Below are 14187 nucleotides of genomic sequence, written 5' to 3' on the forward strand. Positions count from 1 at the left end.
GCTGTACACTTGAAACTAACACAATATTGTAAATCACCTATACTCCAACCTAAAATAAAAATTAAAAAAACCACAAAACAAAAACCCCACAAAATATTCTGGCTTTTAGGTATAAGCAATGAAATCCTGCTATGTTCAACGAAAGCATTTCCATTCCAGATACTCTCCCCAACCCATGTAGGATCATACTTCAACACTCAGCCAATGTTCAAGTCAGTGAATTATTTCGATTAAACACTGATCAGCAACTTAGAGAAAGGTGTAAAGCACAAAAAAATGGGGGCCAAGGAAAAGGCAGAAGACCAGAGGTTGCGGATCTGGCCCCACGCGTCCCCCTCGGCCACTCCTGCCCCATGACACTTGCTATTGTCCAAAGTATTTTATCTAGAACCCTCATGGTCGCACCCGGCAGTCTTGATTACGTTTGGAAGAAATGGGAAGATTGGAGGGAAGATCACTCTGAAAACTCACCCCTGATGATCAAAGTGCCCCGATGCCCCCCGTCCCCACTCTTATCCTTTAAAGGCCAGTGGAGGCCACATTAACACTGAGTGAATGTTTTCGTCCAACTGCAAAGCACACTCAATGTTCAAGTCGTAGTCGATTGAGGGGCAGGTCTTCATTCAACATTTGGAAGCCTGGTGTGTGCCAGGTACCCTCAAACAAAGGAGTTTAGAGACTTCACGTTGTCTCGTGTTCTCTTTGTTTTGTAGGAGAGGAAAATGAGATTTGAAAGGTGAAGAGTTGCCCCATGTTACCCAGCGGCTGTAAGAAGTGTTAGGACCAGAATATATTTTGAGGATTTAGGATGAGTTCTCTTTGGATTATTGACAAGAGTGGGGTAACGGAGCTGAGAGCTCATCACCATGACGGTTGTTTTTCTCCATCAAAGGCATACTGTGTAAGTTAGAGGGTAGAAGTGACCAGAGAGGCAAAATTCGTAGTCCCTTATAGCTAGTCTTTCACACTAGACCTTGTCAACGAGGCGCATTCAAATCACTGCTCAAGGTTCAGTTCTCAGCCTCTTCCATCTCACTCCTCATGGTCCAAGAGATTTTAAATTGTTATTTAACAAAAGAGGCCAACCACCTTCCGGAAATTAAATGGATCACAGGATACACGCAGAGAGCTTCCAGCCCACAGAAAGCTGGACAGTCACAACACACTGAGGGCTGTGTCACAGGAGTGCAGAGGAGAGACAGCCAAACTGTTGCCAGAGCTGCTCCAGGTCTTTGCTCAAAACCTGCCAACCCCTACCTTTAGCAGGAGTGAACATAAATCTTTAAGTTAAAGGGTCCAGAGATAAGAAAGGAAGCTACAAACAAAAAAACGCAGATGGGGACTTCTCTGGTGGCGCAGTGGTTAAGAATCCGCCTGCCAATGCAGGGGACACGGGTTTGAGCCCTGGTCCGGGAAGATCCCACATGCTGCACAGCAACTAAGCCCGTGAGCCACAACTACTGAGCCTGCGCTCTAGAGCTCGCGAGCCACAACTACTGAGCCGGCGTGCCACAACTACTGAAGCCCGCACACCTAGAGCCTGTGCTCCGCAACAAGAGAAGCCACCGCGATGAGAAGTCCGCGCACCTCAATGAAGACCCAATGCAGCCATAAATAAATAAATTAATTAAAAAAACAGAAGCCCAACGCAGCCATAAATAAATAAATTAAAAAAACAAACCCAGATGGAACCAGCTGGGACCAAGATGGTGCCCCGAATCGAATCTGACCTCCAACAGACCCTGAGTCTCATTATACACTGATTTTACTACATTAGCATATTAAACGACACACACCTACCAACGGCCATGACTGGACACCAAGGACCAAAAAAGGATAAAAGCGGTGGCACTCCCCTCCCTCGGAGAAAGTGCTGCCGCTTCCCCAGTAGACTAACGCATGTGCCTCCCCATCATTAGCCTCAGTCCTCCTCCCTTCGTCTTTACTCTAAAATTAAATCCCTCTCACCAGGTGGGTGAGAAGTTGATCTGTGAACTTACCTCCTGTTTCTCCATTCCTTGGCCCATGAATAAAGCTTGTGCTGTGTCCATCTCAGCTTCAGTTTTGTTATTTGCCTACTTGAACCCAGCTGGGCTAGGGCTCAAACAGGGACCATGCAACTTAATTTGGTAACGAAACTGGGGAACAGGAAAACCGTTGGAGGAAGTGGCCTGGATCCTGAAGACGAAGAGGATTTTGCCAGGAGGCGCGCGTGGGCGAGGGGTGGGTAGAAAATAAGTGTCTCAAGGCCTGATTTTCTTTTGCCTTTGACTAGAAGTGAGAACCCACTGCATTCCAGGAACTAGAAGCAGCTGGTGGATCAGAGAGAGCACAGAGAAAGGTGACATATCCACAGAAGAAACAGCCTTCTCAGTTAAGGAATGAGGACTTGATCCAAAGGGTAGAAAAGGTCCTCAGCAAGCTTTGATCATTTACATTTGCGTTTCTCACTCTAGACTTTGTCCCTCTGTTTCATTCCGTCTCCACACTGCAACGACAAGCTTGTGCCTGAAGCATCTTAGAGATCCAAGCTCCTAACTCAGGAACCAGTTTCCACATTCAGAACTGTGCACACGTCTAAGAACTGTTGCTCGTTTTAACAAGAATGCCAAAGCAGACTCGTTCTGAGTCTGATACCTGGGAATGGTTATATGATAAATATCTATAGGATGAATTAGGCAGGAAGTGTTTATAATATTTTGGAACGATTTTTATTCAAGTAGAAAAATGCTCACGAGTATTGAGAAAAACACTTGGAGATTGTACAAAAATATGCACACAGGAAGCTCCTAGTAATAAAAGAGAAGTGTAGCCATAGATAACCCTGAGAAAAGTAGGAAACGAACTCTGATATTTCATGTTCCTGGAATTTACTGTTTGTGGGTCTTGCTCTGTTCATGCTTTTATCACCTTCTGATGAAATCTTAAGGAGCGGGCGCAGCGTTTATAATCAGGAAAGGTCAAGTGTTAAGGATTTCTTACTCAGCCTCCAAATACACAGACACTTACTCTTCAGAATGAGAATTTATTTCATACCATTGAAACTCTAAAAATCATGACTTGCCTTTACCTGAGTAGTTTTTTGAGTTATACATAATTTAAAAAGACGTAGGGGCTGGAAAAACAAAACTAAAAGCAGAAGGTAAAGTTGCCAGCTCCTACTAGCCGGTCCCCATTGTGTACCATTCTAAAGCCTAAACACTCACTTTTTGCCTCATTTAACATCGTTTCCATAGAGTGTTCGAAGGCAAACAATATGGAACTTTGCCACCATTTCAAAAATTTAAGTTAGTCCAAAATAACTTTGTGTCTTAGGAAAGGAGTTAAATGCAGGGTATGGACGCAGTGTTGTAAAAGTATGTGCATGTGTGTGTGTATGCTTTAAATAAGACTTCTCTGCAAAACAAACAAACAAAAGGACTTCTTTTAGAGTGTTAGGTTTGTTGCTGGCTGCTTAGAAAACAGCTTTCTTGGTTTGTTTCACAGTTCTGAAGTCTTCCCCATCAGCGGCCATACAGCAGAGTGTCCTGCCCCCAGGGGACAGACACCTGGGCACATCCTGGGCCCAATCCGTCCTCCACTTGCTTCTTGATATTCACATCTGTGTCTGTGAGACGGAATCCAACTTGGGATATGGGTTGCTATTTTCCAGGTACTCTTTCTTTTCATCCACATCAAACTGCGCTTCAATCTCTGCTGGATTGATGTACGTATAGAATCGGGCCATGATGGCAAATATTACGCTGACGACCAGAAGCAACGCCGCAAACAGAACATACTCGGCCCACTTTGAAGTTGGAGCAAGGAAGAAAACAAAAACAATACAGGTTATGGGAATGTATATATCGCGGGTATTTTTTCTTGAGACATCCAGATCGAAGGTGTTGGAAATGAAGTTGTTGGGGAAACTGGTAGCTACTGCCACAGATGCAGAATGGCCAGCTTTTCTTGAATGCCCAATGTAACAGTAACATTCTTCGAACAGCTCTGGAGTGCAGACACCCAGGACTTTAAGAAGATGAGACAAAATTTCTGAAAAACCCAAGTCTTAAGACAAATAGCTGGCCCCTGGAAGGATGGGGACCAAGAGCACACCAGGCAGAGTACTCCTGAGGGAAAAAGAATGTGCTGAAATGTTCTAAGGTAAGACCCCCATGTTATCTTTTGGCAAAACGTGGAGGCCTTGAGCATGAAGGATTAGCACAGGCTCTGATGGGACCTGGTGGGGGAAGTAATGAGTCTGATGGGGTAAAGGGACAGCTCCCTTATGAGGCAGAGATTCTGAGTGCTGAAGGAGAGTTCCAGAACCTGAAAAGCCCTCATTTTATTTTAATGGGAAAAATTACGACAACCTTTAGAATGGCTTTAACTTTAGGTATTATGGAACTTTCTGGATAACACGCCTGCTTTGGGGCCATTGAGCTGCATTCACTGAAGCCAGGAAGGATGTTTCCTTTGATAGTAAACCATATGAGCGTGTAGGTATGTTAACCCCATCTGGTTACATCTGGTTATTTTCCAAGTAGAAATAAGAAGAATCAGCACACACTTGGCTGTAAGACCTTTTTGTATCTGCCCTGTCTGGCTGGTCTGGCAGTTTTACTCAGCCATTAGCCAAGACAACCACGTGTATATACGGACAGCTAGGGAGGGTCGTCGCGATCATGATTAACAGGCGAGAAGACAGAGGTACGCGCGATCTCTGTCTGCATCAGTACCTGTTCACTGAACTGGCCTGCTCCTGCTACAATAAGGACGATGAAGTTGCCAATTGCCACTGTCAACAGCCACCCTGCTTGAAGCACGGATTTCATGTTGGAAGGAGCCTGAGGAAACGAAACAGAGTGAGTCCCGATGTAGATGTCAACCGCAGAGCGGGAGAACACAGCGAACGCACAGACTCCCTTAATTAGGCCGTCTACCCCCAGAATGCACATTAAGAGTCAGGCTGGTTTAAATGTAAAAAGGATTATCACTTGGATAATAAGACATCCCAAATGCTCCTGTGGTATGAACATACAAGAATCCTTTGTTTTTCACTCTCCACATGCTTGCAAAGCTGTCATCCTAATGAAATGGGACGAATCTACAGATGAACCGATTCTGCTTCTACAGAAGAATTTTCAGACAAAGCCATGCAGTCCGACCTCTCCTTCCCCCCAAACGGAGGCTGCTCTCTGCGCTGTCATCTTGCTCTTTGGGGAGCTTCACCGCTAGATCACCAAAACTTCTCTTAGAACTCTTGTCACCTGTGTTATAGTCATCTCCTTAACGAGACTCTGAGGTCATTGCAGAAAGGGATTACCCAGCTCATATTTACAATCTTTACTGCAAAACTTGAAGGTATTAGGCATGCTGGGGTTAGGACGACCGTAACTGTATTTTGATAAGATAGTTCAGAACCTAAGCTCTAATTTAGGTATCAGCAACATGTGCCTCATTAGTCTAATATTCACAAAAGCAATACTATTTTTTAACTTTTAAAAGCTAGGCCTTGGGCTTCCCTGGTGGCACAGTGGTTGAGAGTCCACCTGCCGACACAGGGGACACGGGTTCGTGCCCCGGTCTGGGAAGATCCTACATGCCGCGGAGCGGCTGGGCCTGTGAGCCGTGGCCGCTGAGCCTGCGCGTCCGGAGCCTGTGCTCCGCAACGGGAGAGGCCACAGCAGTGAGAGGCCCACGTACCGCAAAAAATAAATAAATAAATAAATGAAATAAAAATAAAAATAAAAGCTAGGCCTTAATCAGTGTGTTTACTGGGAGCTACAAAGAGACCTCGAGTGGACCTTAAAAATAATGAGGACACAGACCTATGCATGAGCCTGTTATGAACAGGGTTGTTTCAGAACGTGGGATCCACTGACCATCACGACCCTGGTAACGGTTGTTAATACAGTTTTTCCTACTTAGGACCCTAAATCTCTAGCATGTGACTGGAAATTCAGATACCTATATATGGACACTCATGATGCTAAATAGTAATATTCTTTTTTTTTTTGGCCACGCCGTGTGGCTTGCGGGATCTTAGTTCCCTGACCAGGGATTGAACCTGTGCTCTCGGCAGTGAAAGCATGAAGTCCTAACCACTGGACCGCCAGGGAATTCCCTAAACAGTAATATTCTTATTCAGTAAATAAGACTTGGTAATTTCTAAAACCTTGTTTGGTAGAACCTACCATAATGCTTTCTAGAATTTTCTTTTACACTGTAAATACATGGCTACCCTAGCTTTTAATTAAGTCCCAGCAGCATTATTTGAAGGCAGGGTTGTAGGAGAGGGGTGTACAGAACAATAGACAGGAAACCTGAGAATATGAGAACTCCAATCCCGTGACGGAGAAAACCACCTCGCCGCAGGTGAGGAGGAAGTACTGGGGGATTTGCAGGGCCATGCTGATTGTGTTCGGGGAAATATCTTCAAATATCGTCAGTTTGGGGCAGCTGTCACCCTAAACCAGTAAGGCAAAAGCAAGAAGAAGAAATGAAAATCGAGACTGCTTCCAGAATAAAAATTGCTCAGAGAGGCAAACTGAATTTGGACCTTCAGGGTTACACCATAGGATCTATCCAGAAAGTACACATTTTAAATGTAAATATGCAACACTGCATTTTATCCTTGGGATGGGATGGCCTTGGTAGGATTTGAAAATATGTTCACTAGCGTTTTCTTCTTAAATAAGAGAGCAGATTGGAAGTCAGGTTTGTTGAAAACATTGCCAGCTCTTTGAACGAAAAGCTTCCAAGGTCCATGTTGACAGTCTATGAGGACACTGGTCAATGTGAACGTTTAGAGGTCAGTCTGTTTAATTTTATTCTAAAGGTGGACTTAAGGCAATGATAAACCACAGAACTAGTGGTGAACTGAATTAATTCTAAATTCGTTTAAAATACAGATCCTAATATCACTCTGTTAAATCATTACTATGTCCTGTTTTCAAGGACTCATATCAATAAACTTTGAGTGGAACTTCTGATTCAGTGCAATGAGTTACTAACCTCCCTTGTGATTACATAGGTATACGCACTACCAAATTCAAGGTAGGATGTTTCCAACTTTTTACACTGTTGTGCAATCTCTGATGAGTTTATTGTGAAGGTCTTTCTATGAAAAGAAAGATTAATATAAATTAATGCTCTTGGTATTGAAAGTTTCAATGTATTATTCAAAGAAAAAGACTTGAAACCCTTGAACTTGGGAGCAAAGTGTCCATTGTAGGTACTTACTTGCCAGAAGAGAAAAAATGATATTCGCTGGCATTGTGACTGGTGACGTTTTCATAAACTTCCCCATCCACTGTGACATTGAAGCTCTCAGCAAGAGTATTTACAAATCTGAAACAGAAAACCATCTGTCTTGTGAGTGGACTATGGAATGATTTGCTCCAGGTCACAGTATGTGCATCTGAAGTTGGGCTCTCTTCCCTTTTGGAAGGAATTTAAGATGTCTGCAGAAGATGTCTAGAGTATAAAGGCAGAAAGTAACTTACTCTAGGTTTGCCTTTGCTCACCTCATGAGAACACACCTAAAATAATTTATTTAACTCAGGTAAATGCCGGGAACTGTTCTAAGTACTCTGTGACTAGGAACTATCTCAGTGGTATTTTGGGATATTAAGTACAGATTGAAATAGCTGCATCTCCTCCCCCTCCGGAAGGCAGCCACGTCTTTGTGCTTCTTATTTCAGAAGCTTGACAGCCAAAGCGATGAAGGACCAAAAGCAGTAGTTGCCAAGTACCTAAAAGACAGCCTCCAACTGGGGCTTCTTTTACAGCGTCAGGGAAGCCCATTTATTTCCTTTACTTTAAAGAGCAGCTTCAGGCAGGGAGGGGCTCCAAGGAGTGGACAGGAAGACGTGGGCCAGCCCAGCAATCAGAGACAGTTTGGAGGAATTCCCTTCAGATGGCAGAGACCTGTGTCTGCAGGTCGTGGAGTAACAGTGATCAGCACCCACGGGAATACGGCTGGGAATGGAACACCCAGTAGGACTGGGTGCTGGGTCCCAAGGTTTCCAGTCTCTGAAATATTCCCTGTGTCCAAGCTTCAATGGGACCGTTTGAGTTGTTTGCCTCCAAAGGACCATATAGGTGGTGACCGGGTGGACAGATGATTAGAGATCCCTTCCTCAAGTGTTCCAGGCTAGAGAAGGCTCTGATACTCTTGTACTGCCCCAGGGAGAAGGGGGCTACCCCAAATAAGAGCAGCGGACCTTTCCTACCAGATAGGTGATTTGAAGGCATACAGAAGATCATCCAATTCAGAGAACGAGAAGTAATAACAGTATACACCTAAGTACCATAAAGAACAATTTACCTTCCGCATCCCTAAAATACATGGTGATGGAATAAAATTTACGTTTTAAGGCAGGACAAGAATATGTAAGCATATCATTCCCTGCCCTGTATTGAGCACTCCCTAATATGCAGTGTGCATTATACATTAACTTGACCTCCCCAAAGGCGGGAATGCTGGCTCCACCGTAAAGATCAATTTTTTTTCCTTTCTTCTGACGTCAGCAGTGTAACTTCTTGGAAGATAACATTCTTTCCTAATTCTGTAAGGGGTCGTGGCGACCTACTGCTTGCTTTGTATGTGCAGACTTAGACTATGTGTTTTTGGTGAACCTTATGTAAAAGTGTATGTCATTTTGATGTACAATCTTTTGTCTCAAAAATGTACATTTTGAAGTACCTTTGTGGTTTGTTTTTTTTTTTTTTGGCCACGCCAGGCAGCTTGTGGGATCTTAGTTCCCTAACCAGGGATTGAACCCAGGCCCTCGGCAGTGAAAGCGTGGAGTCCTAACCACTGGACCACCAGAGAATTCCCTTGAGGTACCTTTGTATACTTGAAGTACCTTTGACTTCTAACAAGTGGAACAGTCATCAGAGTTTTTTGAAAGTCTGTCTCCTGGGTTATAATCTTTTAGATCTGCTCAAATAAAATTCTCTGCTTCTCCTTTAGATGGACTATTGATTAATTTTTTTGTCAACAGTGGCCAAGTTTCATCTACTTTGTGGCAATAAGTAATATTGGTCAAATTCCAGGGACTGAGAGAACATTTTTATGAATGAAACATTTGACTTGGTGTCATTTAACAGGTGATTAAAATAGAAAACTGAACCTGATGTAGGTCAACAGGAGCCTAATAGAGTGAATGTTGCTCCGAACTATAAATGCCACTTTGATAAAAGATTAAGATGAACCATTCAAAAGAGAGACAGTGGAAACAGTATGAAATTAGGAAGTAGACCCTTGGGCCTGGGGCCTGGCTTTATATATTATAAGCCAGAAGACTGAATAAATCCTATCCTAAGGCTTGAGTACTACTGTCCGCCTGACATATGTCTCAGGGCTGGTACAAGATACCAATAAGAATGGAAATAATCTGAAAAAAAGAAAAAAAAAGCAACATCACACATACCAGATGTGTTTTCATATACACACAGAAAATAGGAGAGGATTAACAGCAAACACATTCTGAGTGCTTCGAAAGGCATGGAAAGCAGAGGTTCCAGATCAATTGTGCTCTGAGAGCTCTGATCAGGCAAATCCTAGGGTCCACTAGGCTTCACGCTGGCTTGACGTCTTAGGAGCACCAGGATCTAAGCTACAGTGATCATGGGAGGAGGGATGGAGAGTGGGAACCAGGTGAGAAAACAAGATGGGACCAGTTCCTTAAAGAATAACGAGAGGACAGAGATATTTGTTCCTCTTCAATAAAAATTTTTTAAAAAAGGCTTCATGAGCTATAGTTCACATACTGCAAAATTCACCCCTTTAAAGTGTGCAATTCAGTGATTTCCCTATAGCCACATGGTTGTGCAACCATCACAAGAGTCCAGTTCTCATCACTCCAAAAAGAAACTCAATACCTGCGAGTAGTCTCTCTCCAGGCCCCCTCCCCACAGTCCTTGGCAACCATTAATCTCCTTTCTGTCTCTGTGGATTTGCCTGCCGTTTCATATAAACGTAATCATACAGCAGGAGGTCTTTGTGCCTGGCTTCTTTCACTTAGCATAATGTTTTTAAGGGGTATTCATGTGACAGCATAAAGCAGTACTCCATCTCTTTTCATGGCTGAATAATATTCCACTGTATGGATAGACCACATTTTGTTTATCAGTTGATGGGCGTTTGAACTGTTTCTACATTTTGTCTATTGTGAATAATGCTGCGATGAACATTCATCTACAAGTTTTCGAGTGGACATATATTTCCATTTCTTGTGGGTTGTATACCTGGGTGAAAAATTGCTGGGTCATATGGTAACTCTATGTTTAACATTCTGAGAAACAGGTTTTCAAAGTGGTTGCATCAGTTTACATTTGCACCAGATGTGTACAAGGATTCCAATTTATCTGCCTCCTCACCAACATGTTTTATGACCTGTTTTTTTTTTTTAATTTATTTATTAGAGCCTGGTGAATGTGAAGTGGTATCTTGTTGTTTTGATTCACATTTCCCTAATGAATGATGATGCTGAGCATCTTTTCATGGACTTTTTGGCCAACAGTATTTTTCTTTGGATAAATGTCTATTCAAATACTTGGCCCATTTAAAAAATTGGGTTACCTGTCCCTTTGTTATTGAGTAGTAATAATTTTTATACATTTGGAATACACGTCTCTTACATACGATTTGCCAATATCTCCTCTCCTCCTGTGGGCTGTCTTTCACTTGCTTGATGGCATCATTTGTAGCACAAATGTTTCCAGTTTTTTTTTTTTTTTTTTTTTTTTTTTTTTTTTTTTTCCGTACGCGGGCCTCTCACTGTTGCGGCCTCTCCCGTTGCGGAGCACAGGCTCCGGACGCGCAGGCTCAGCGGCCACGGCTCACGGGCCCAGCCGCTCCGCGGCATATGGGATCCTCCCAGACCGGGGCACGAACCCGCATCCCCTGCATCGGCAGGCGGACTCTCAACCACTGCGCCACCAGGGAGGCCCATGTTTCCAGTTTTGATGAAGCCTATTACCATTTTCGTTGTTGTTGTTGTTTCTGCGTTTAGTTTCATATATAAGCAACCACTGCCTAATCCAAGGTCACAAAGATTCATTCCTATTCTTCTTCTAGAAATTGTATTGCTTTAGCTATATTTAGGTCTATGATCCATCGAGTTAATTTTTATATATGGGATCAGTGAGGGGGGTGTTCAACGTCAGTCTTTTGTATGTGGATTTCCAGTACCATTTTTGGAAAACTCCACAATTTTTAAAATGAAGATATCTTTCTGAATCTACTTATGGCCAATCATGTCCCAGCTACACTCCCTCCTTAAAGCATCTTTTTTCAGTATGGCAGTCATCAAAACCAGGACTGAAATAAACTGAACTGACAGTAAATCTTAAATTGAGATTTTTATCAACCAATGAAGCATATAATCACATGATCTACATGAATGATTTCTCTACCACTACTGAATAAAAATATTTGTAAAATATTGTTTTTTAAAACTTTTTTCATCCTTTTTGTATTTCTTTTTTGTATAACTTATGATGAACATATTAATTTGGTACAGTAGTTTATATACATTTATAATTTATAAAGGATACCATATTCATACATTGTGGGTACATGCTCAAAATATTTTTATTGAATGTGATAAAAGGTTTAAAGATCACTGCCCTCGGGCCTCCCTGGTGGCGCAGTGGTTGAGAGTCCGCCTGCCGATGCAGGGGATGCGGGTTCGTGCCCCGGTCTGGGAGGATCCCATATGCTGCGGAGCGGCTGGGCCCGTGAGCCATGGCCGCTGGGCCTGCGCGTCCGGAGCCTGTGCTCCGCAACGGGAGAGGCCACAACAGTGAGAGGCCCGCATACCGCAAAAAGAAAAAAAAAAAAAAAAAAAAAAAAGATCACTGCCCTCGAGAAACTTCCCACATGTGGACAAAGAAACATATGTGAATGTGGACTGTGACATTGTTTGGAGAAGCGAAAATAACCTAAATTTCCTGTACAGAGGAATGGACAAAAAAATTGTGGTATATCCATGCAATGGAATATTATACAATGGTTTAAGTGAATGGATAAGGGACACAGATATGAATATGACTAAATATTAAAATAATATTTCTAATGTAATATATTTTATAATATGATTGCAGAATGACATATACACAGGACAATAACATTTTAAGTTTAAAAACATGTCAAAAACATATTGTTTATAGATACATATATATGTAGCAATATGTAGTGTTTAAAAAATTCATGAAAAAGATCAGTATCAAATTCTTGACCACTTTTTGACTGAAGTATTGCCATTTATTTAAAAGAATGTAGTCTATTAAGTCCTGCAGTTTCCTGATACCACATAATTAAGAGGATTCCATTTTGCTTAAGGTTCTATATACTATTCCTTTATTTCATATATTACTCAGAAGTCTGACTTCCTGAAACTTTTGAAGTTGTTCTAATTATCAGTTTCTCTCTGACGCTAGTTTTTCAGAACTTCCCCTTTTTTTTTTTTGCAGTACGCGGGCCTCTCACTGCCGCGGCCTCTCCCATTGCGGAGCACAGGCTCCGGACGCGCAGGCTCAGCGGCCATGGCTCACGGGCCCAGCTGCTCCGCGGCATGTGGGATCTTCCTGGACCGGGGCACGTACCTGTGTCCCCTGCATCGGCAGGAGGACTCTCAACCACTGCGCCACCAGGGAAGCCCCTTCCCTTTTTATTTTAATGTGTCTCCTGGGCATTACTGAAATAATAAATAATAAAACCTTTGATCCATTAAGAATTTGTTGTTGCCAATAAAAAGAAAAAAGCTTCTGGTTTATCTTTTACCACGTGGATGGACTGGTGGAGTTAAGTGTTGGCAACCTCATGTATCCTTCTTCTTTTCTAAGATCTCATCAAAGACAATGAAGGAGGAGAGGGAGAGGGAGAGGAGTGAGGAAGGGGGAAAGGGGAAGGGAAGGAAGAGGGGGAGGAGAGGAAGAGGAGGAGAAGAACGAGAAGAGGAGGAGAAGAACGAAGCTTTAACAGCACCAGAACAAGAAAGGATACCACAATCTAAATTGTCCAAAGTTTCTAAGGTTAGGAGACGTTTTTGACAAAATCAAAGCAATGGATTCTGAGGCACAAAACAATACCCTGAGGCACAAAGGAAATCCCAGAGGTGCTGCCAGCTCAGAATCAAATACAAAGGTCAGGAAAGGGCCAGGTGACCATGATTAGTGTACTTCCTCCCAGGTCTGCTAAGGCAGTTGTTGCGTATGTGCGTGGGTGAGGGAGAGAACAACAATCCAGAAGATAGAAAAGGTATTAGGGGCTGAACTGTGTTCCCCACTTCCCAGTTCATATGTGGAAGTCCTAACCCCCCAATATCTTGGAATGGGACTGTATTTGGAGACAAGGTCTTTAAAGAGGTAAAATGAGGTCATTCGGGTGGGCCTTAATCCCAGATGACTGGTGTCCTTATAAGAAGAGGAGATTAAGACACAAGCACACACAGAGGGATGACCATGTGAAGACGAAGGGAGAAGATGGCATCTACAAGCCAAGGAGAGAGGCCTCAGAGGAAACCAGCCCTGCCGACACCTTGACCTCAGACGTCCAGCCTCCAGAACGGTGAGGAAGTCATTTTCTTTTTGTTTAAGCCTCCCAGACTGTGGTACTTTGTTATGGCAGCCCTAGTAAACGAATACAGAAGGGAACAAAGAAAACGAGGGAAGGAACCGAAAATTCAAAGGGCCTAGCGCAGGCAAGATTTATGAATAAAATCACATCCAGACTTACTTTCACTGCAGAGAAATGTGAGAACACCAAGGAGAAAGGAGATAACAAAAGCGAGGAGAGAAGAAAATGAAATCAACTACAAAGACTGGCAGACGCTTTTTGTTGTTTTTTTTTGTCTGCACAACTAGGTACTAGATGCCAGTAGAAAAAAATCTCCAAGGTTCTGGGAGAAAATAGCATCCAACCTTATGATGAAGTGTACGAATAGAAAAAGGCATTTTCAGGCACACAAGGGCTTGCAATTTACCTCACAGCTTCTCTTGACAAGATAACTGAGCATATCCCACAGCAAAACAAGAAAGGTATCTCAGAAAGATGACATGAGATCCAAGAAAGAAAGGCAGAAACCTGGGCATACGACAAAAATTCTATGAGGATAGTGGCATCACAAGATTACAGAGCAAAGGTTCCAGTGGGATCAAAGAGCATGCTGAAGGTTTCCAGAGACACGGAGCCCT

At 42.9% G+C, this 14187-nt stretch overlaps 1 protein-coding gene across 1 annotated transcript in view; it reads right to left on the reverse strand.

Annotated features, from left to right (window-relative positions):
* Positions 1-3117: 3117 nt before the first annotated feature.
* Positions 3118-14187, reverse strand: part of SLC15A1 (solute carrier family 15 member 1) — a gene marked incomplete at its 5' end in the record, with an annotated part of 34156 nt that continues 23086 nt past the window's right edge. Inside the window, 5 exons of the mRNA XM_082602365.1 lie at positions 3118-3787; positions 4719-4826; positions 6306-6449; positions 6997-7102; positions 7225-7332. Coding sequence (XP_082458491.1) covers positions 3596-3787; positions 4719-4826; positions 6306-6449; positions 6997-7102; positions 7225-7332 — 658 coding nt within the window. The 3' untranslated portion in view covers positions 3118-3595. The remainder of the gene's footprint in view (positions 3788-4718; positions 4827-6305; positions 6450-6996; positions 7103-7224; positions 7333-14187) is intronic.

Source organism: Mesoplodon mirus (genome assembly GCF_964341445.2).
Source record: "Mesoplodon mirus genome assembly, chromosome: 17".
Taxonomy (NCBI): Eukaryota; Metazoa; Chordata; class Mammalia; order Artiodactyla; family Ziphiidae; genus Mesoplodon; species Mesoplodon mirus.